General features: G+C 35.2%; 2 protein-coding genes across 5 annotated transcripts; one reads left to right on the top strand and one right to left on the bottom strand.

The window, feature by feature from the left end:
* Positions 1-1,255: 1,255 nt before the first annotated feature.
* On the top strand, positions 1,256-3,096 carry LOC110816415 (protein DOG1-like 3). Its single transcript, XM_022044596.2, has one exon. It carries the CDS (start codon positions 1,883-1,885, stop codon positions 2,765-2,767), a length of 885 nt encoding a protein of 294 aa, XP_021900288.1. The 5' UTR covers positions 1,256-1,882; the 3' UTR covers positions 2,768-3,096.
* A 3,832-nt stretch (positions 3,097-6,928) lies between these two features.
* On the bottom strand, positions 6,929-23,391 carry LOC110816419 (protein ALTERED PHOSPHATE STARVATION RESPONSE 1-like). 4 transcript variants are annotated; one of them, XM_088222700.1, is made up of 5 exons: positions 21,218-23,391; positions 17,565-17,779; positions 12,796-13,019; positions 9,803-10,501; positions 6,929-7,151 (listed from the first exon to the last, which is right to left on the bottom strand). In XM_088222700.1, coding segments are annotated over exons 1-5 (2,631 nt in total). In that variant the 5' UTR covers positions 22,710-23,391; the 3' UTR covers positions 6,929-7,150. The 4 variants fall into 4 exon arrangements, with proteins under 4 accessions (XP_088078826.1, XP_088078825.1, XP_088078828.1 ...); XM_088222699.1 differs by lacking the exon at positions 6,929-7,151 and having other exon boundaries at positions 9,508-10,501; positions 21,218-22,689; positions 23,125-23,391; XM_088222702.1 differs by lacking the exon at positions 6,929-7,151 and having other exon boundaries at positions 9,508-10,501; positions 21,218-22,000; positions 22,108-22,243.
* Between the last annotated feature and the right edge of the window lie 1,561 nt (positions 23,392-24,952).

Here is a 24,952-nt window from a genome sequence, read left to right on the forward strand (position 1 = left end):
TGCCAATTGCAGTTGCAAACAAGAAGCATGTTGCAATGTTTTGTTCGTATATTATTATTATTTCTAAATGCTACTGGGGACAAACAAACAATCTAAGTTCTGGGTTTGTCCCTTCCATAATATAATATATTTGTTCAGAAATATATAATGACATAGGTAGAATACAATATAGGTATAATATAATATGTTAAATCCAAGTTGCATCCCATTTTTAAAGCAAAAGGATATTAAAAAAAAATATAAACTTTGAAGATAAAGGCGGCTGTTACTGAGCCATTAACCATGCACGGCCTTCAAATTTAAAACTTCCGCCCAATAATGGCTACTTATAAGTGGTTGAAGACTCTTTGATCCGCTAAATTTCTTTGGTTTTAAATATAAATTATTAAATTAATTATCTCATATTTGTTCTAATCTTTATAACTTAATTTTCAATATTTTTCATTTTTTGCGGGGTTTTTTTTTTTTTTTTTTTTTCTTAATGAAAAAAGATATGATATGAAGTCAAAAACATTACCTAGTGTCTTTAACTTGATTGTGGGTATCTTCTTTTCACTTGTAATAATTTTTTTTTTTTTAAAAAAAATCAAAGTTAAGAGGATAAATTTGAGTTTTATTATCAGTTTCATTTATTAAATAATAATAATAACAACAATGGTGTTTGGATAAATGTTCTTACGCATACTCTTTGTACTTTTGTTCTTAAAATCCACATGCAGTGATGAGAAATTTGAGAAGCATTTGTCTTTTTCATACATAAAAAAATTAAAAGCTAAAGAGAATTTGACCATTCATCTCCTGCTGCTGACATCTTTGTCCTACAAGTTGTGGTGATTAAACAAATGGTGCTGCCCACATGAGCAACCAATCTGTTTAGGTTGAATATCCAAAGAACCGGAAAGAGACACACTTCCCACATAACCAAATACCCTACTTTCCACATATTTCCCATGGAAAACTTTTTCTCCTCCTTTTCTTTTCTTCTTTCTTGTCACTAGACTGACAAATTTTAGATAAGATTTTAGCTTGTTTACAAGATAAAAGAAAAAAAAAAAAAAGGAACAATCTTGATGGGGAATTAAGGAAGAAGGTTAGGATCATGTAAGAATAGAAAGGAGTAAGACAGAATGAATGAAGTTACGAGCTTTTTGAAAACTCATTTATTAATTCACTTCAAATTTTGTGGGGAACTAAAACTTCCCCCAAATTTTGAAGAGGGTATAAACTTTTTCCCAAAAAAACGGAAAGGAACAATCTTCATAAGAATTAAGGAAGAAGGTGAGGATCATATAAGAATATGGAGTAAGACAGTGAATAAAGTTACAAACTTTCTGAAAACCCATTTATTAATTCACTTCAAATTTTGTGGGGAGCTAAAACTTCTCCCAAAATTGAAGAGGGTATGAACTTTTCAAAAAATCAGTGGCTGCTAGTGATCTTCCTGCTTTGAGAATGACAAAGCAATCAACTTGTCTTGTTATTTATCCTCTTTGGCTGATTGAAACACCCCCCTTGCATATCCTGACTCCCTTTGTAAGATTGCACAAGTTGGGTCCATAATTTTAGGTACACCGGACCAAATGCCTAACGCTAATATTTGACGCCAATCCTCTCTCTCTCTCTCTCTCTCTCTCTATATATATATATATATACACACACTTGATAGATTCAGAGTAGAATTCAAGTTGGAATAGATGTACTCCCTTATTTCTTTCTAAAAGATTAAGAATTCAAGTTTCTTAAGTATGATACAACTGAGACCCAAAAGGATAAAAAGAAACTGTTGATCTTTTCTCTTCCCCCCCAATATCCTATAAAAACTACCCTAGAAGGGGTTCTCTGATTTTTCGGCAAGACTATTAATAGCAAGTAGCTAATACCCATGTCCACACTTCCCAGCAGTGCTGACTACTTCGCCTTAGCCAGCAGAAATGGCAAATCAAACCGTGATTCCTTCTCCAACTTCTTTGAATGCTGGCTTGTTGAACAGAACCAGTATCTACAAGAACTCATTTCTGCATCCAAAGACCATGAAAGCGCCGAACCTAATGCTTCACTCTCTTTTGCTTCTGGGGATGTGGATGAGAGGATTCTGCAACCACTCATCAACCGAATCAAACAGCATTACGAGCGTTACTATGAAGCGAAATCATGGTGGGCAAAACACGATGTGTTAGCCATGTTTTCACCCTCATGGAGAAGCTCCCTTGAGGATGCTTTCATTTGGATTGGTGGCTGGCGACCTTCCACGGCTTTTCACTTGCTCTACTCAAACTCTGGGTTACGAATGGAGTCCTGGTTGGATGAGTTCTTTCGTGGATTGAGGATGGACGATTTGGGGAGTCTTTCCGCAACTCAGCTTGAACAGGTTGATGAGTTGCAAAGAAGAATTATCAGACAGGAAAGAGAGTTAACTGAGAAGATGGCGAAGCATCAACAGACAGTAGCAGATGCATCAATGGTTGAATTATCCCACCTTGTAACTGAGTCGATGAGAAATGATGAGTCAACTCAGGAAAGCAGTAGACTGGAGGAGCGAGTTGAGTCCACTTTGGAGTCTAAAGAGGAAGGCTTGCAACAGATACTCCATAAAGCTGATGATCTACGCCTTAGAACACTTAAATCCGTACTTGGTATTTTGAGTCCAATTCAGGCAGTTCAGTTCTTGATTGCTGCTGCTGAGTTACACCTGAGGCTTCATGATTGGGGAAAGGCAAGAGATGCTAGGCATCATCATGAACCTGAGAGGACCAACTCGCCACATTAATGAATCTGAAAATTCTTGCTTACAAAAAGTTGTTTGTTTGTTCTTCTTCAGATATGGTAGGATCTGTTTAGGTAGGCAAGTCTTGAATGCTTAATCAAAAACCTTTTAATATTATATTTAGATAATTCCCAGATAGATTCTCTTTGTCAGCTATGATGAATTGTAGCATGTAATTCTATCTGGGTCTTTTGCAGAGTTAATTTTTCCTAGGAATTTCTTTGAATACCATGATCATAGACAAGATACAGAAATTACTTGTTTCCAACTTCTCAAATTCACAGCTTGTAAGAAGACTTAAAAGTAAATAACATACAGAAATATTTAGAATATATGTTAGTCAACATATGGGTAAGGGCTGGTTATCTTAGCTTATTAAGAGTTTTTTGTTGAGTTTCTTTTCAAAAACATTTTACCCACTTGACATGTATGCAGGTTTTGGTTCATATTGCAATGAATTCAATTGTTTATGAACTTAACATGACTGATTTTGGGAGAAGATGAAAAAGCCATTATGCATGGAAACTGATGGTTATCCCAAACCTGGGTATGCATAGTCTTTACATCCATATAAATCTGTTTTAGTTTAAGTCTATATTTGGCAAACTTGTGATCTATATTTGTTCTACGATTGTGATGCAAAATGAATACTATGAATTATTTTCTCCAGATAATATATATAATATAATATATATATATATATGTGTGTGTTTTTGATCTTTTTTTTGGAATAGATATAGCTAAAGCTGGAGAATTCCCATGTATGAATTTATGTTACTCAGGAAGCTTGTTGTTTACCTGTTCCTTATCTTTCACACTCAACGATATCCTTCTCTTATAATATTTACTAAGTAATCTTTCTTAAAAAGGTTTAGTGTAAAACATACTAAATCGCATGAAAATATGAAAATTAATTACTTAAAGAGAATAAAATTTTAAATTGATAAAATTATAATATCAAAAACTCATAATATAATATTCAAATTAATTTTAATATAATTTAAATTAATTTATAAGTATAATTTTTTAATTTTAATTTAGTGTAAAAATAAAAAAAATTGATGAACTATGAAATTAAAAATAATTTTGAAAAAAAAAGGTTAAATTTTAAGTTTTGAGGGTATTTTTAAAAGAAAATTCGAAAACTGGAGGTTAAAACACAATTTAAGAAAATTATATCACGTAGGATGTCCAGTCAGTAGCCCCGACGAACCAAAATGTGCCGCGTGGCAATGGACACTGATGCAATGCTAGGCGGAAGGCCACGCGGGCGATCCGTGTGCCTGCAATCGGACGACCTAGCTTCACTCTCGCGTGTACGGACGGTCCGGATACGTTCCTTCCTAAAAAATAATCGAGCAGTCAGATTTAAACGCGATCAACGGTTCAGATCCATTTCCTATTTAAACGCAATTGGACGGTCTAGATCAGATCTCGATGAACGGTTCAGATTTACTCCCTATTTAATCGCGATCGGATAGTTCAGATCAAACGCGATGGACGGTCCAGATTAAAAGGAGACGTATATAAATAACCATCTTTATACCAAACCTTAACCCTAGTCGCTAGACACCCTCGCCGGAGAAGAAAACCCAACCGCTAGGAAGGAGAGCTGCCGCCACCTATCGCCGCGCCAGAGCCACTTTCGACCGCCAAAAGAGGTAAAAAAATTTTCCTTTGCTTAGAATTCAATTTTAAACACCCCCATGGCCAAATCGGAGCAAAAGGACTGGCAGATTAGCTGAAAACTGCGAGTAAAGTCCGGCAGCGTTGCCGCAGAAAATTGCAAGAACTGCCTCCGATGAGACCCTTCCCGATTCCTGTTATGTGAAATTTTTTCACCGTTGTAATCACCGTTTCCTTCTCTACAGGTTGATCGAAGCAAAACACTCAATCGCAAAAGTGAGCCGGCGAAGCCGCCGCACCGGAGAGCCTTGCTGCCGATGAGTTTCAATTTTTTCTTTTTTTTTTGGGCCAACCGAGACCCCTTAACGTGTTTTCTCGCAAAGATTGATGCAAAATCGGCCGAAAATAGCCAACCCGAGGCAGATCGCCGTTGTGAGCTGCAACGCCGTTGCCGAAATTCCGAAATTAGCCGAAAAGGGGTCCTGACACAATTTTTGAATTTTTTGGGATATTTATAAATATTTATAGTGCATTTTAATCCTCAAAAAAATATTTAGAAAATTCAGGGACCGCCGGTAAGCTCAATCAATAAGTTTCGTTTTTCGGATATCGAATTGTATAAGAATCTCTCACCCTATTATTTGTTATAAAATTGAAGTCAAATTTACAATAATACGGTATTTTGTACAATTTAGAAAATATCCATAATTAATTACGGGTTACTAATGAAGTCTGAACCGAAAATTATCTACTGTTATTTCTGTTGATTGTTTTTACGACTTGAATGCATGCATGATAGTATCTAATTGATCGATTGTATAACTTTGAATGCATGTGTTGTTTGTTTTATGAGTTTACGGTTGAATTAAGAAAAATGAAGATTAAAGAAAAATGAAAAATTGTGTAATTAAATAAATAGATAAAACGACCGTCTTACTGGATATGCTGAGAGATGGTGGACGAACCGAGTGCATAGAGAACCTTACCGTGAACGTTGCCTTATATTGGACGGGGTATCGAGATTTGGTAATTTGACACTCATATCGGACGGGGTATAGGGACGACCCGTTTCACCCTCATAGCAGACGGGGTATTGAGGTTTAGTGATTTGGTGCTCATACCGGACGGGGTATGGGGACAGTTCGCTAGTTTGAAATGTTAAAGAAAAAGGTTCATGTGTTGTGGGGACATTCCTATAAACCCTCATGAATACTAGTAGGCTGATAAATGATAGAATTGTTGTTCAAATCGATTACATATGAAATCATGATCTGAGTTATGCTATTATCTTTATAAGTTATTTTATAAATCTCACTACGGTAAGTAGATGGTAAAAGATTTTGTTTATGATAAATGGATTTGTTTAATTAAGAGCTTCATTAGTTATTTTGATTTTTCTACCAACTTTCATTTCTATATCAGTGAGTAACGTGATATTCTTAATAGACTAATGTAGTTCATTCCTTATTTAACCATTTCAGATCAAGAGAACTAGGATTCAGAACCCGATCCACAACAAGGTTGCGAGTAGGATAATAGTTTTATTTATTTTCTATTTATTTCCTTAATTTTTTGTATTTCCTTCAAAATGGTAAATCTCTTAGTACTATTTGCTACTTTAAATTATTGTATAAGAAATGTAAACTCTAATCAATTATTTCACTTCCGCATTTAATTTATAATTTATTTTATTTGAAATTCTGAGACTGTTACACATAAGAAATATAATAGTTTTAATATTTAAGATTAATATAATTTTTAATCTCTTTAAATAATCTAAAACTATCCATTTTGTATCATAGTCCCTTGTTAGTCAATGAAGCTTTACATGAAGCCTTTTTCTCAGTTAAAATTTGTTATATAAATGAAGGACGTTTTAAAATTTGGTCTCAATTTTAGTAATTTTTAATTTCCTTAGATTCTTAAATTTTATAAATTAGATAACTTATACTTTAGATGTTAGATTAAATTAGATGGTTGCCTAGTATGGCATAGAGGTGTTTGTAAGGAAAGTTGTTTTATTTTCAATACTTGAATCTTGTCACATGATGATTTTCTGAAATTTCTACTTCTAAAATCTGCGTTTTTTCTTTATTACTATTCCTTGAATGACTTATTCTGTAAAAATATATACAGTTCATTAAAAAGAGTTGTTATCTTGAATCTCGTTAGAGAAAGCTTCAATCTCGTAGTTTAAAATAATATTATATTTGTCTTTATTAATAACAAACATAACTGAAATTATAATTTTTATTTAATTTTTTAATTTAATTAAAAATATAAATTTAATTATAAATATTATACTAATATGAATATAAAAATTTAATATTAATTAAAAATTATATATTATTTAAAAATTTAATACTAATTAAGATTACATATTTATTATTTAAAAATTTAATATTAATTATAATTTTATATTTAATTAAATTTTAAATTTTTATTTAAATTTTATAAATAAGTTGAACTTATTTTTTATTAAAAAAAGATAAAACAAACATTAAAAGTATAGATACCTGAAATGTAACGGCCTCGGAATTTAAATGAAGATATATGTATTAAAAATCTTAAATGCGGAAGCGTAATAAAAATTTTGATTAACATCCCTTACACAATAACAAAAAACGTACTCAAAACATGAAAGAATAAACTAATTAAAAGAGATACTCGAAATGAAAACTATAAATAAAACTATAAAGTCTTTAGGCATCTAACTCGCCGTCTTCCTGCGGAACGGGCTCGGGAACCACGTCTTCCTGATCTGAAATGGTTAAGTAAGGAATGAGCTACACTAACCCAGTAAAGACATCACACTATCTCATTGCTACAGAAGTAAAGGTCGGTAGAAAATAAAAACGACTAATAGAGCATAATTTATAACAAACTCATTTATTAATATAAAAATCTTTACTGTCCACTTACCTCGGTGAGATTCATGAAAATAATTTATGAAAACAATAACATGATAATAATCATAAAATCATATACATTTTATAACAAAACACATGTCCTACTTTTGCACTTCAATAATCAGACAATAAATTTCATCTTTTACCAGTCTACTAGTATCCATGCGGATCCATAGGGGGTCCCCGCTACACGTGAACCATTAACATTAATAACCTGATTCCAAGGCCGTTCTCATACCCCATCCGGTATGGGCGCCAAAACTATAAGTCTCAATACCCCGTCCGGTATGAGGGTAAAACGGGTCGTCCCCGTACCCCGTCCAGTATGGGCGCCGAAACACATAAGGTCTCCATACCCCGTCCGGTATAAGAGACCACGTTCCCGGTAAGATTCCCTACGGACCCGGTCCGTCCACCATCTCCCAAGATATCTAGTCAGGCTGTCCACATTATCCATTTATCAATTCACATAACCTTTTTGCCCTTTTCCTTGGTCTCAATCATCCAATCATACACAAATATGTAAACTAGTAATTGACACCAAATAAGACAACACAGTATCGGGTTCACCATAATACAAACCATAATAAAAGAAATAATGATTCATGCACATGAGATCATAAAATAATTACATCAAACATCATACTGCATTTAATACTGAAAAATAGATTAAACAACAACTGACCAACAATGTATCAGACTCGGGTTCCATTGGCAACTTTAATCAATTATACATTTATAAAGTCACAAAATATCGTTTAATTATTTATTAAGCTTTAATACCGTGATAAGAAATAGGGTGAGGGGTCCTTACTCGTTTCGGGGTCTGAAATCGGCTCTACAGTGCTCCTACAGGCTGTCCCTAAATTCCCTGAATTTTTTTTTTTTTTTCCGAAAAACTAAAATATACTACCGGTACCTGCACGTGCCCCAAAAAATCCCAAATCAGACCTAGGGCCCCTTTCGGCCAATATCAGAATTCCGGCACGGCGGCTCCGCCGTGCTCCGGCGATGGCGCCGCCGCCTGCGGCGGCAATCCACATCGGGTTAGCCATTTTCGGCCGAATTCGGCCAAACTTGCATTGTCCCCGCGATAAAACAACCCTAGGGCTCTCGGCGGGCTAAAAAATCACGAAAAATCGAGACTTACCGGCGGCGGTACTCTTGGGTGCGACGGCTTCTCCGGCGTGAGTCGCGTTTTGATGTTTTGCTCCGGTCAACCTGTAGAAAAAAGAACGGTGATCACAGTGGTATAAAAATTGTATCGAACGGAGACCGAGAAGGGCCTCATCGGAGGCAAAAATAGAGGGAAGCCGCAGCGGCAGCGCTGAACTTCGGTGGGGTTTTCCGGCCCATTGGCCGGTGGTTTGGCTCCAGTTTTGCCATAGACAGATTTAGCATCGAAAAACGAGCCAGGGAGAGAAAATTTACCTCGATTGGCGGTCATAAAATTCTCTGTTGCGGCGGCGGGTGGCGGCGGCCGGCTCCTCCAGCGTCTGATTCTTCTTCTCCGACGAGGCACTGGCAGCTAGGATTTTGTGATCGGGTATGGGTGGGGTTATTTATACCCTTTGCCTTTTAATCTCAACCGTCCATCAAGATTAAATCTGTATCGTCCGATCGCGATTTATTTGGGATTAAATCTGGGTCGTCCATCGCGATGCGATTTGGGCAGTCCGTGCCTGATTGAATCTGGGCCGTCCGTACGCATGAAATCTGGGCCATCCGTGCGCACATTTGATCTGGGCCGTTCGTGCGCGCGAGAACGGATCTTGGCCGTCCGATTGCGCGCACGCGGATCGCCCTTGTGGTCCGTCTCGTGTCAGCATTTCCTTACCACGCGGCATGTCCTGGTTGGCCGGGACTGCTGACGTGGCTGCTGACGTGGTACAACTTTTTTAAATTGCGTTTTGACCCCCGATTTTCGATTTTCCTTTCAAAAACACCCACAGAATTCAAATTTTCACATTTTTTTTCCCAAAATCAATTTCAATTAAATTCAAAAAATAATTTTACCATATTTTATCATTATTATTATTTTTATTTTTATTAAATAAAATAAAATAAAATTAAATTAAATTAAAATCTTATAAATTAAATATATAAAAAATTAAACTAAAATTCAAATACAAAAATAAAAATAATACAAAAAAAAAAAATTTGGGTGTTACATGAAAGCAAAGTATCAAAGAATTGGGAAGCAATGACTAAATAAAATTAAGAATATACCCAAATAAATCCATGATTTTCTCACATTATCTCAAGAGCTATGGCATGTTTCAAAGGATTTTTTTAATCATCCTCCTATATTTTCTTAATCTTCTATCTGAAAATGCTTCAGCAAAACACTTAACTTATACATTCAAAACTGCAGGAAAAATAAAATAAAATCTTTTCAGTTTCCTATATGCTTTGATCCTTGTTTTGAATTCTAATCTGCTCATATGCATTCAAGTTCTGAAGACAAAAGCTTTCTAAGGCCTCAAAAATGGGGGCTACGCACCATTGTAGGCAACCTGAAGCAGCATCATTGACTTGTTTAACAGCTTCTTCATGCCTTGCTTTCTGTTCATCCAATCTCTTTATCATAGAAATCGTCTCTTCGCTGACTTCATCTGCAAGGAGAGCTCCAGATTCAATAGCAAATCCTGAGACATCGACATTGTTGTTTAACAACATATCCTGTTGTTGATGCGTCAAACCATTCTCAAGAAGGTTTTTCATATACTTTGCAAAATCCTTGGAAAGTGACTCTGATTTGTGTCTTTGGTGCATTTCTTGAGCTTGCATTTCCTGCAAGTGGTGCAGCCTCAAAGCGAAATTCTGCATTGCTTCAGATACTCCCCTTTCTGAAACTCTTCCAATAGCATGATACCAATCATTGCAAACGGTGAAAATGTGTGGAGCACCCATTCTGCTTGGAGAGAAAGGAGCAGTTCCGTCGCTGGTTTCTTCTGGTTCTTGGAGGATGCATCTGAAAAGCCACTCATTCAAATTTTTCACAAAGGTTTTCTGGAAGTTCATATAATTATTAAAGCATGTAACCCAGTTTAAAATCTCTTTTTCCAGACTCTGAATAGCCTTTATTCCTGAACTATGTGGAATGTCAGCTCCTGCTATGCGCACACAGACTTTGATCCCTGCAATTGCTTGGAGTTGCTTCTGATGAATCTTGGCTAGAAACGCCCACATCCTCCTAAATCTGCCAAAAAAAAATAATTCAAGCACTTATAATTCAATGAAATACTGTAACCCTATGAATGTGATACAATACCCCATGCTCTTGAATAAAAAAGTTTTCACAGCAGAATCACTGAGTTCTTCTTGGGATTTTATGATAGCCAAGCATTATGGCTTACATGTGGAAACTAAGGATGTAAAATGAAAGCCCTGAATCATTTTGCAACTCAGTGTCATAGAGTGTGAAAAGTAGTTAACAGTAACTAAATGATTCATCCACTACATCAATGACTAGGCATATCTGCTAAGTGTAGGCAATGAATAGCAAGCACCGCAAATCCAACTGGTAAGTACTTGGACCTCTATTTACGCACTGTATTTCAGTAATATAACTTTCCTAACTAACACTGCAAGTCCAGAAATTTATGGTATAAATTAAAGTCAACAAAGTCAGGCAAAAATAGCAATTTAATAGTAAAGAAGAGTACAGCCAGATAAGTATGGAGGAAGATTGAAAAGCTACAATATCTTGTCCAAAGTAAGTACGATTAATCAATACACCAATACAAGAGCAACATAATAATGGTCAATTCAGTAGAGCACAATGTAATTATCAGGTTTGCAGCATTTAACCAAATAAATGGACCTTCAGCTCTCCAGGACCAGATGAGAACAGGAAAGAAATACAGGATGTATCCTTCATAGTCATCAGCTGATAAGTTACTATCATATGGCATTAGAAGAAACTGCTTATGATTCAATACTCATCCCACATCCAGCACATGGAAGCAATGAGCAAAGGCAAGAAGGTTAAGAGTTGTTATCGATGCTGTCAGAGTGAACAAAACCCAGTATGCTCTCTGCTAACTAAACGTGACGACTAATGTTTGGAAGTAGCACTGAACAACTAGTTCAGAACAGCCTGAGTTAGTATAAGAATATGGGATCAAACAAAGATTTTGTTTGATGTTTAATGTTCAGTCTCTCGCACAAACTAATAATTAATTTTTATGAAAAAAAAAAGTTTTAATTTTCCTATTGTGGAGCAGACCTTCACTGTCCCACTCTATCCTAATGGAGGACCATAAGAGGGCCTAGAGTTGCAAAGAGAGCCACTTCTTTCTTGCTCGATAGGGTTAGCTTCCAATAATTACCAAAGTAAAAATTCTCTCCCAACCATTTCGGTTAGTCATCCATCGCATCACTCTGAACCCAACCTATGGTGGATCTCTTAGAAAAAGTCAAAGGCCTAATCTGAGTTTTGGCAAGCACAAGTTTGAGATAGTGCCCCAATTGTCTCGAGTTCAAGACCATATCTTAAACAAAGTTGTGTCTGTACTGAGTTTGGAATATCTCCCACCACTGGTAGTGCCTATGGCCAAGTTAAAATGTGTTCTGTGAAGGCTCATGTTCTTGTCTAGTGTACCCTAAACAAGTTTGCAATTGTACTGTGCCAAGCTATGCCTAATCTAGGTCCAAGAGTGTGCTTGTGCCCCCTAGTCAAGTTGTGTCTAGGTAGTGTCCAAGACTATGCCCTAGAGTAGCTCTAAAACCAGGCCAGGTCCTGCTCAAGCTTGAGTTCAAAATATGTGTCTAGGTCAAAACCATGTCAAAAGTTGGGCCATCCCTAGGTTTGGAATCCCATACTGAGTCTTAGAACTATGCCTTAGGCTAGGTCATGCCTAGTTCAAGATGCCCCCCCCCCCGGTTTGAGGTTTTGCCTCGGCTATGTTTAAGAATGTTTCAAATTGGATGGTCTCTAGGCCTGAGACTAAGCCATAAGCTAGAGTTGATTGCACTCAAGAGTTTAAATGAATAGGAAATCATCCGATCTATATTTACACTCACATGTCCTTTTATTTGCAAGTTCACTAAGCTGAAAATGTGGACCAAAGACAAGGCCACCAGTGTACCTTATGCTAAAATTTAACAAAAATAATTTGAGCAACAACCAAATTTGAAACGTTGTATCCTTAGCTCTAAGACAACAAATAACAGGCTGTTGTCAGTTATCTCAAAAGTTTATTTTCATAAAAAATGATATGTTCTAACAAGCACTTTTTGTGACTCAAGAAAACTAGGGGTGCCTCTTAGTTGCAAGTAAGATTACAACCATATTAAGCATGGTCAAAGTACTTCAGAAAATGACCCTGTCAATGAGTTAAGACTAATCCATGAAAAGATTTGAGGCTCCAAGCTTGGTGAAACAACAATCTTTTCTTGCTGGCATTAGCATTTGCATCAGTAACTTGACAATGATACAACCGACAAAACTGAGAGAGGGAGGGGAAGGAAAGAAAAGTTATAATCTCTTACCCTTCAATCAATTCAATCAATTGGAAATGCAATTCGTCATCTCTTAATTTTTGAACTCTGCTTGATATTGCATCAACCACTGAGAGGGTAACATCAATTTTGGAAAGCAATCTTTTGATTGAAGTGTGAACATTTTCAATCTTACTTGACTCTGCACCTCTATCATCTAGATTCTTCAGCATCTTGCACTCCTTGCGATAGCTACATTGAAGTTTTTCTTCAACCTGATAAGGCACAACCAACAAAAGTAAATCAGACAGAAAATCCTGAATGAAAAAGGAATTGTGTGATTTTTTATTTTTTGCAGAATGATAATCCAATGAAACTATGAAAAATGTGTGATTACCCCAGGAACTGGAGAAGCCCATTTGGTCACATTCAAAAAAGGGACATGATGTAACTTGGTTTACTGCTAGATATACTAACTTAAGTCCCATTAGTACTGGTATAAGATAATTGATAACCTCCAAGGCAGAGTCAAAACACCTAAAAATCAAAGTCTATCTCATTCCTTCCCAGTAAAGAAATCAAGAAACATAGACTAGGTTATACATTCTGCTGTTACAACCAACAGACTGATGTGACTTCTTCACCCTAACATCAATGTTCCGCATGCTATTTTACTTGAACCCTCATGCCAAGGAATACTTCAAAATCACTCTTGGAAGTCTTCTAAAAACCAACGCATTATACGCTAAAGTTCATGTGTTGATACACCTCAACAAAATGGAGTAGCTGAGAAAAAGAATCATCGCATCCTCGAGGTTGCCAGATCCCTTATGTTTTCAGCAAATATACCAAATCATTTCTAGGGAGAAACCATACTAACTGCCATTTCGCTTATCAGTAGAACGTCATCTCAAGTGTTAGCATTCCTAACTTCAATCCAAAAACTACTCACAAACTACCTATATAATAAAACCATGTTAATTCCATCAAAACTCTTTGGATGCTCTGCATTTGTTCTTATTTATCCACAACACTGCAGCATGCTGGATCCAGAATCAGTCAAGTGCATCTTTTTAGGGTACACCCACACTAAAAGGGATGCAAATGCTATTCACCTATAAATCAATGGTTTATACTTTAATGAATATGACATTCTTCAAACAACAAGGGAACATGACCAATCTACTGAGCCACAGAACATCTTTCAGGGAAGTCCTATTCCATCTCTTAAACAAGTTTTTGAACCTGGTCATGGATTCCAGAAACTGCATCTACCTTGGAAACATCCTAAGAGAATCCATCAAATCAGAATGGAGAAAACATTGTTTACTCCAGAAGAAAGAAAAAGGGAGAAGATTCAGTGCAGCAACTTCCTAAGCATAGCCAAGAACTCTTCTCTGAACGAGAGTTCCAACTCACAATCAAAGCATACTAAAAGTGAAAATGAGAGATGATCGTCCAATTGCACTAAGGAAAAGAGTAAGATCTTGTACAAGTCATCCATTGCACAATTTTGTATCTTATGCAAAATTATCACCTCAATTTAAGGCGTTTGTTATAATCCTGGCCAACACTCATGTTCCTAAGACAATCTAGGAAGCTATGAATTTTTCAGATGGCTGTATTGTTAGGATCCCTATTAATGGATCTTGTTATGAAATGATGAACATAAAAATCAGTAGGAGATTGTGAATGTTTATTAGTTTTTCTTTCCTTATTTATTTCAAGTCTAATTTATGGGCTCATAAGAAAGAACCAATAATCTCTTGAGTAGGAAATTACTCAATACTTTAAATTAATTATTCATTCATTAATCAGTTCAGCGGATAGCAGTAGGTTTTTATTACAAGAGCAGCGAGTTAGTTATTCTGGAAGTGATCTAACTTATTGAAAATCTAGTAACTAACTTCTTGGCTTATCCTTTGTTATGGATGCAAATATGAAAGGCACAGCAAGAATAGGAGTTAAATATAAAATTCTCATTAGTATTAAATTTGTAAATAGTTGGAATCCTAATTAATATTAAATTCCTAAATAATATATATTTTCTATTAATATTTAATTTCTAAATTGTTTAGTATTTTCAATATTTTAGTAGAGTATTCCTAATTAGATTTAGATTCCAAATTCTATTAATATTTTTAAATAAAAATTATAACCTCTATCTAAAAGGAAATACTTGCTATTAATAAAATAAGTCAAAATATTATTTTAAAGTACGAAATTAGAGCTCTCTCTAATAAGGTTCAAGTTAGCAGCTCCCTTCGATGAACTGTAAATATTTTCACAAAAATAAACCGCTCAAAATATTGCAACAAGGAAAAGAAGCAGATTATAGAACTGAAAATTTCAAATAACCACCCAGTGACAAGATTCTGGTCTCGGGAACATAAGATCCTTACTTATTCGTGACTTACTAATTACCAACATTTAATACATAATTTACATAGTATTTTTATATATTAAGTACACTTGAATACGTATACAAACTAATTACTAATGGTTCTAAACAAACCTCCTTCCAAAATCCTTCCAACTGCCTCCCATGGTCAGCTACCATCCCTTGCTCCTTCAACTTCACCAATTTCCCCAAGTTTATGACTGAAGATTAGCAGCCCAAATTAGAGATGACATTGGTGCTTGAATTCTTCCCATGCGATGGCTGGCCGATCCCTCTCCACCTTCAGAAACCAAAGTTGTACATCACCCTCTAAATGGACTGAGGCCAATTCCAACTTCTTATCTTTGAGAATACAATGATGGAAAGATGATCGCATCAAATTAGCCATCCTAAGGGACCATCATAGTAAGGGAAATCCAACTTAGAAATACATTGACACAAAAGTCAAGGTCCTATGCTCCGCCAAATCAGTATGCCCATGTGCCCTAGATCTAGTTGGAATCCTTGAAAGAGTAAAATCAAACAAAGATCAACCAGATCTTCTCTGGTTTTCTTCCTTTCAGGTCTTTGGTGATAAAGAATGGGGCCATTAAGAGAGGACCCAAAGATCTCCCTTAAGTTGAGTGCTTAAGAAACTTTAATATCAATTTCTGCATATCCTTAACATAGAACATAACCCATATATATAGGTCTGCCAATTACACCTAACTGCCATATTAGGGATAGAAACTACATCCAAAGACCAGCAATTATCTAGAATTATTTAGACATGACTGTTATCATCTGTTACAAACAATTGACTATTTCAAACGTAAACGTCTCAGGTTCAGGACAGGTTATTTCCTATACAAATAACTACCAAATACTTAATAAAATTAAACATTTTTGCCGTCTTCAAGTTCATAGGTTTACTGTGAAAGAATCTCTTATAAACTTGGTCAACCAGTCCTACTTTAATTCCAGGTTCACACTTTTGGAGGACTCATATATATGCATGGTATGTAAATAAAAATGAAAAACAATTTGCTAAAAACTGAAAAAACTAAGGCTATTATTAGTACATAAAATTCTCTAATCTTCATTTCTATATGGTTATACATAAAAGCATGTGTAGTAGTTAAAATAAAGCAAAGTTTGGAACAATTAAATTTTTTTGATGTTTTCAAGAGAATTAGTTTTGCTTATGCTTTAATGCCACAAACACATATCTTGTTTCAGGTTTTTGATATAAACATATATGAAGTTTGAGAAAAAAAGTAGAAAATCTTTCATGAAGCAAACAGAGCCTAACTTTTTATTTGTTTTCATGCTCATGACATACTTTTACTCTTTTTTTTAACTACCAAATATCTTTTTATAAATCTGAACATGTGTGTAGAAGTGAATTAAAAGATATTTTCATGCATCAAGTAGTTTTTCTCTAGTATTTACTCTTTACCATCACAATGCAATATTTCCATATACAAGTTACTTTTAGAGATGTAATGAAGAAATGTATCCACTCAGCCTGACCTTGCATCCAGAACAAGAACTTCAGCAGTATAAAGAAAAATCAATAACATAGCCTGCACAATGCACTGGCTAAACAGCACGACTCGACTTTCATATAAAAAATTTTGCAATTATATGGCCCTCCAGATCACAGACTTATATATGATGAATACAGTATTAGGAAAAGTAATTTTAATGGCTTACAGACTGAATTAAATAAGTGCTTAACCACATAAATGAAACCATCATGATTTCCTATTATGGCCATATTGCGTTATCAACTATCATTTCTAGAAAGCCAATTAACCATGGGCACTAGCCCATTGGCAAATTCCTTTTCTCTTCAGTAACAGGTTTAGGGTTCAAATGTTGCCTAGTGCAACCACTGTTTACTTAAGCAACAAAAAAATGTCTAGTCGGCTGAAGGCCAGTAGCTAGGTGTATAAGATGAACTTCAATGTTAAGCATGTAAACAAAGAATGTAGTACTCACTGTTTGGATTCCTATTTGGAGATGAAAAGAAAGAAAAGAAAGGAAATAAGGTGTTCTAAAGGAAAGGGAAAAAAGTGTTGGAAAAAATAACTACAAATAAGAAAGGAAAACAAAGGAAAGGAGGATCCTAACTTTTGCTAGGTTAGGTGAGTGTAAGGGAAAGGAATGTGAATATTATGATCAAGGTTTTAGTTACACTCTATTAAAAAATAAAGAGTTAAAGAGTTGAGGATGCAATAGATGATTTATCACTAAAAACTTATACATCATAGTTAGCATCCCTTTTCTGCCCTTTCCCTTTTCTGTTTTACTATCAAAACATGTGATGATGACCCCTGAATTATAGGTCATTTTTGTTTATCCTAACTCCCCTCAATTAAAACATAACAGTTTAATTTGGAGGCATTCTGAAACACTGACTTTAGATGCTGCTTACCATAACCTCCTTGTAAAGTTTCTTCTCCCATGCATATAACTTCTCCAAAGTGGAAGAGGTGTCACCAAACTTTCTGGACATATTTTCCTCAGTGATCCAGTCACGAGCTCCGTCCATCAGCAATCTAGAAGTTGAATAATTTAGCAGCATGTGCGTAGAGTTGCGAGAAGCTGCCACCATGGAAGGAATCCAACCAAGAATCCGCAAAGCATACTCTGAAACGTAACAGACAAAAGCGACATGTTAATTAAGGTGGTTTAGTCCCTTAATTATCAGGAGGAAAAGACAATTTAATTAGAAAAAAACAAGGTACAAAATCAGGAAATATTTCCCTTGAAGGAAACCAACAAATAAAATAGTAACAAATCCAAACCCTCAATGCATGTCCTCCCAAAGAGCAGCAAGGTCATGTTTCACCAAGACGATGTCGTTTTTTGACAAAATGGCCAAGACGTGTCGTTTCGACTACAACAATTATGATCTCAACCAATATCATATAGTCGCGTCTGACTAGGTATCATTCACTTGTATTTCCCGCACTTTATGGCAGGCCTAATAAGTTAAGTGCCAAATTTTCTGTGTCATTTGTAGATTTTTATTTTTTCTGATCTTTTTCTTGGACATTCCTATCTAATATACGTCTGATCATTAATGTACTTGAGATGGCTTTCCATACAAAGAAAGGGTCTCATTATCTGTCATGAAACATTAACTTTCAGTACCATAAACTTATGGCTTCTAGTATTACAGGTGCATATATGAATGTATAAATACCTAAACAAATTGTAAATATATGCTAAGGTTTGCCTATATATGTATTTTTTGTCTGGTTATATTCGTATGCTAGAATAATAAAAAAAATATCATCATCCTCCTGCTTTTGTTATTATGTTGAAGCAATAGTACATGATATACACTGTTTCAAAAAAAAAATAGTACATGATATACACGACTACTTATAATATAAATACGAAAACTATTGATAGAATCTAATAACATAGAACAATGACTATATAGGAAAAACCTATAAGGAAAACACCTTGTTATTCTCTAACAGAGTACATAAAGAGTATTCTTTAATACTCACAATCAAGCAGAATCTTACATAACCTATCAACTTGTTACAAACCAACTGAAATTTAAAAGGAAGAAAAAAAGACTAAAGCCCATAAAGAAAAAACTTGTAGGTTAAGGAAATCTATGAACTCCTTATAATAAGATTGACGAGTTCGGAAAGCCATTTGGAAATAGATTGATAGTTTCATGAACCACTACTTCAAACGAAATCAACCAACAACTTGCAACTTGTCACCGACAAGCTCCAACCATTCCCCCTCTTCTCCTAAGCAAAAAGCCCTAAGATCTACAATAATAATTTTTATGATTAGCCCTCACTCCACCAACCAAAAAGCTATATAAGCTTCACAATAGTTTTTATGTGGGAACGCTATTTCTTGTTCCTGCTGGGCCTATAACCCACAAGGCCCTATATCAGAATCAAGCTTTGGTACTATACTAGAAGAATAAACTGAAATGTGATAATGGTACAGATCTTGTTGAAGGATGAGCATAAACACGTAAAGAGATACCCATGATAAGAGAAGAAAAATTAATAAAATCTAACCATATAGGATCGTGCCTATATACGAAAAGATAATATGAAAATATCATATTATTATCTATTATACTATATATGAAACATTCATATATTCTAACAATATATATATATAAGTTTTCTATCTTTCCTCTGGATCCAAATACGAAATTTTATTTTTCCTGATAAATTCAAACTTTCACGTCCAGCACAATTTAGAGAATATGCATCTGGTATTTTCAACTCCTGCGGACTGGGATAGGCTTGACATTCAACTTATAACTTTTAGGTTCAAAAGTTTTATGAACAAAATTGAGCATGAAATAATATGAATATACCAATAGAAATCAACTTGGCAATGTAAATGCATCAGATTTGCAATGGTACAGGAAATTAGAGGATAGGAATCAGATTCAAGATTCAAGGCTTTTGTTTTCATGCTTATAAATTTAAATAATGTTAGACAGGAATCAAATTTTAACAAGAATTAAAGAAAATTGGTGTAAAAACTTCTCCTTTGTTTCTCTAATGGAAAAGATAAAACATCATGTAAAGATATAAAATATGAAGCACTGAAAAACCTATCTACATAAACTTATAAACAAGATATTAATACAAATTGCTAAAGAATCTGGTTCTTAGATTGTAAATACAATGTTCCAAGTTCAAAAGATCTATATCCATAAGGAATTTACAGATCACTAAATAAATCTGATACTTGGATTGCAAACACAGTGTTCCAGTCCAAAAAATCTGTCAATAAGGAATTTCAGAATCTCATTAGCAACAAGATTCTTAAGCTAAACCAATTCAGCAAAAGACAAAAGTTTTCACCAAAGAGAAATAAATGAGAAGAAAGTTTAAAGCATCCATCAGTGGCTCCTCCAGAATTAATATTGTCCTCTTTGGAAACCACCAATTCTCGGCAGTACACGAATCTATCCCGAAATCTCTGTGATCAGCACAATTTTTATGGAAAACCTTATGAACATTGACCTGTTTCTGTTTATTCAGATACTATAGTGTTTTGCTTCAACATGTAGCTGTGACCTCTTTATTTGCTTTGAGGTGCATCACAAATGTGCCAGACAAAATACTTGATTAGGGACAGCAATAATAACAGCAGCAATCAACATCTATTTTTAATAAAAGTAAAAAACAGCTTAATAATAACACAGAACAACAAAAGCTAATAACATAAGATAAAATTTCAGAAAGTTAAACAAAGATCAGAAAAAATAAAAGATAGTCTAGAAAAATGCCTTCATCTACAGTCCATTCAAGCCTCAAGCTACATATAGCAAAGTCTTTCTTACTCCAGCAAAACCACCCATAAAATTCTATCTTACAAACCTAGCCAACTTTTTATAATATCATTACAAATAAGTAATATCTTATGACAGTGGGCAGCAGTGGCAGAACCTGGAACTTATTAAGGGAGGATGGATGATATAGATATTATCATCAAAATTTATTGGGTATGAGGGGGTGAAGCCTGAAATACTGTAAATTTTAACTGTATTTTTTTCTTTTTTAATTTTTATGTATGATATATAATAAGTTATGATTGCACCTTATATTGTATTTATCTTAATTTTATATTGTCAAAATTTAATTTTTGATAATATTAATTTATATATTCTTAAGAAAGTATAAAACAAATATGTGGAGTACCTACATATATATATTATTCTATACATATTTTTGGGGTTTCTATATTTATTTTTTGTTGGGGACTTGTACTAAAATCAAAATATATATGTATTTATGGAAGTATACATGAAGGTATATTAAAAAATGTGGGTTGAGGGGCACCACGTTCTGCCAATGGTGGGGAAGCAGAGACATGGAAGGAACAAGAAACTTAAAAGTAACTCCCACACCCTCTCCTCAAAGCTACCATGGAGAAGTTAAAAGGATTACCAAGACAACAAAACTTGACTAGACTATCATATAAAAAAAAAATCAAATATGCTAGTATAATAGATAAACCAACAAGATATTCTCATGTAGGAAAAATAAATAAATTAAGAGAAAAACAATATAACAGAAAGCCTACCCTTCAGTTTGGCACCCATAGACTGATAAGGCAGCCTGCCTACCTCAAGAAATGTTGAGACTTCCTTCCCATAACCAAAGGCAGTCTCAAAGGAATCTCTAATTTCCTTTATTACTTCGCCAAGATTCTTTGAACCACAAGTATCCAATGTGGTCAACGAAACTGATCCTAAAGAATCATTCTCTTGGGAAATGGTATGGCCTGCTTCAGAAATTATCCCATCTTTTTTCTCAGGTTCATCCTCTAAACCTGATAATATGCAGATTTCAGAATTTCCCTTGATATCTTCTTCAACTGTGGCAGACTCACTCTTCATCTCTTTTTCCTGAGATTTATGCACATCCTCATCCACTTCTGATGATGCTCCCTTGGAAATAACATCACTTGAGCCTTCCAGTTTCTCTTCCTCCCAGTTAGTCTCCTGGGTTACCTCTTCCACCACCCTTTCCTCAATTTCATCTTCCAAATCTGGAATCCCTTCTCTTTCCCTCACTTCTCTAGCATCACTAGACTCACTTTCATATCCGTCCTGGTTATAATAATTGGCAAAAAGGCTATCTGTCATATTAAATGGGTCAAGGTAATCCCAAGGAGAAACCCCAGGTAAGGGAGGCGTTTGAGAAGCAGGAGCCAGGATACTCTCTGCGTCAGTGAAGTAAGCATAATTATGTTGAATATTAAATATAGAAGCAAATGACTGTGGGTTACCATGGTGATATAAACTAGGATCCCCATATGAAAATTCCATTGAAGCTCCAAATGATTGACCACCTTGCAAGGATCCTAATGTAGCATCAACAGGCACAGAAAAATTATACCTATTGTTAAGCTCAGCATACATTAAGTCATTAGAGTAACCACCAGTTAAAGGGTTCGAAGATGCTTCATACCCATATTTGAAATAATTAGGCAAGCCCTGATCCTGCCTTATCATTGGCATAAACGCAGGCTGCTCCTGCACTATGGTGGGCATCTCTCGAACTGACCTCCTCATATGCTGCAAATTCAAATTCACTTTTGCTTGATTTGAATTCAGTTTGGCTTGATCCTCATTCTTTACCTTCGAATGTCTGTTCTCATTCATTTTTTCGTCATCTTCATTCCTTATCTTGGATTGTTTATTCGCATTTACCTTAACAGGACCCTCATTAATAACCCCAGAATGTTCATCACCACTAGAAAGCTCTGAGTCTTCATGATGAACAAAATCAGTGAGTGAACCTGATTCGAATTCTGATTCAATATAGGGAAATTTCTGGGGAGAATTCTCCTCAGACAAGGATTTCTCATCAGGGGAGTCTACTACAACCACCAACTCTTCCTCCACAAATTTTTTCAATGCATTTCCTACATCTAAAAGAGACTGGAAGTACAAAACATGAGCTGCAGCTAAATCATACCGAGAATCCACTGCTCCTTTTATCAGCTCCTTCCTCTCCCTACAAAAACTCACCAGTGGCGTATTCTCCATTCTTGATACACCAACACCCATACAACCAGAATCAAAGCAAACCCAGAACACCCAAAAACCCAATGAGAAAAACCCTAAATTCGCTTCCTTGCTTGAACTAAAAAAACCTCCTTATATTATTCAATTTAACAGCAGAGTTCCCACATTAGTATTGGCTAGATTATTTGTTCAATTTAGACAAATGATTACCCAAACAAGACTCTTAGAGAATTGCAAGAAAAACCCATGTAGGAGAGTAAAAGAAGATACTGTAAAGAGACACAGAAAGGAGAGGATACGAACAATAAATACACCGGAAAATCCGGGAATTTTCATAGATAAACGCAAATAACGTGAAAAGATTTTCAAAGTTAAACTCATGAGCAAATAAAGAGATAAGTATGAAACCCCCATAAAGATACAACCAGATATGCAAGCATTGTAATTCAAATCTGACCGTTGAAATCGCTGATACTTGTCTATGCATGGAGGAGAGAGAGTGCGGGTAATCAGTTGGCATAATGAAGGAATCTAAAACTGAAGCTGAGACAATTGGATTTGAATTCCTTCGGTTCTTGTTTTTTTCCATGGTAGAGGGTTTTGGATTTTTGTTTAGGCGCTAAAGAGTGTAGTAGTGAAAAAGGAGCCTTGGTTTTAGAGACTAAAACAATGGTGGTTTTGATCCTTCTTTTCCGTTTCGTTGCAGAGGATACCGCCATTTACGAACTGGTGAGATGCTTTTATAGGTTTCCCACTAGAGACACGAGGGAAAATCTTACGCGCCTCTAGAGCGCGTGAGTTTACGCGCACGTTGGTATTTGAAGATGACACGTGCATTATTTGTTAAATGGCATAAATCCCTTGTCATATGCCAAAAAGTCGTAAATAATTTTACGCTTTTGGCTTGTGCTACGGAACTAATATAATTTCATAAAAAAATTATAATTATATAGTATATAAATATTATTTTATGTGAGTAAAAAATATATAAATATAAACATAAAAATTTACGCATTTGGTTTGTCTTTGACTGGGTAATACAAAATATTACAATTGTAATCTTTGAATAATTCTATCCAACGCTTCTGATGCATATTAAGATTATTTTGAATGAATATGTGTTTCAAGCTCTTATGGTCCCTTTAAATCTCAAAAGTCTCTCCATACAAGTAGTAGCGTTAAATTTTCAAGATGTGGATAATGACGACGAGTTTTAAATCGTAGGTGGGGTAATTTTTTTCATGACCTTCAACTACGTAGACTCATAGGCTATAATCTTCTCATGTTACATCAGAACATAACTCAACTCCAGGTAAGAAGCATTACTATACACTTTATATCCACTTGTCCCACTTGGTAAGGCCAACACGAGTGTAGTAGTCAACCACTTCTTGAGTTTCATGAAGCTCCTTTCATAATTCTCGTTCTATTCAAACTTAACGTTATTCTTTGTGAGCGGGGTCAAAGGAGCGGCTAGACTAAAAAATCATTCCACAAACATGCGATAATAACTTGTCATTCTCACAAAGCTACGAATCTCCTTAACCGATGTCAATTTCTCCTAACTAAGTACTGCCTTAACTTTTTTCGGATTCACTGATACTTCATCATTTGATATGATGTACCCTATGAAGGTAGTCTACTCGAGGCAGAAACCATACTTACTCAATTTTGCATACAATTTCTTCTCTCTAAGAACCTGCAAGATCTGAGTCAGATGGTGAACGAGTTCTTATATGCTCTTTGAATAAATCAGGATATCATCGATGAACACAATGATGAACTGATTCAGAAATTATCTGTAAACTCTGTTCATCAAGTCTGTGGCTGGCTCGTTGGTTAGTCCAAATGGCATGACTAGAAATTCATAGTGTCCGTACCTGATTCTGAAGGTTGTCTTGGAAATATCATCTGCCATGATCTTTATATGATGGTAACCTGAACGCAAGTCTATTTTGGAGAAGATCTGGACACTCTGCAACTGGTCAAAAAGGTCATCAATCTTAGGGAGGGGGTACTTGTTCTTGATCGTGACTCTGTTCAATATCCTGTAGTCAATATATAATCTTAACATCTCATCCTCTTTCTTTGCAAATGTGACTCCAGCACCCTAAGGAGACACATTATGTCGGATAAACCCACTGTCCTGTAATTCACTGATTTGTTTCCTTAACTCTTCTATTTCAACATGAAACATACGATAAAGGGCAACCAAGATAGGCTGGGTGCTAGGATGAAGATCTATGATAAATTCAACTTCCTTAACCACTGGTAGTCCTGATATT

The sequence above is a fragment of the Carica papaya genome, chromosome 6 (assembly GCF_054855325.1).
Source record: "Carica papaya isolate Zhongbai chromosome 6, ASM5485532v1, whole genome shotgun sequence".
NCBI classification, from domain to species: Eukaryota; Viridiplantae; Streptophyta; class Magnoliopsida; order Brassicales; family Caricaceae; genus Carica; species Carica papaya.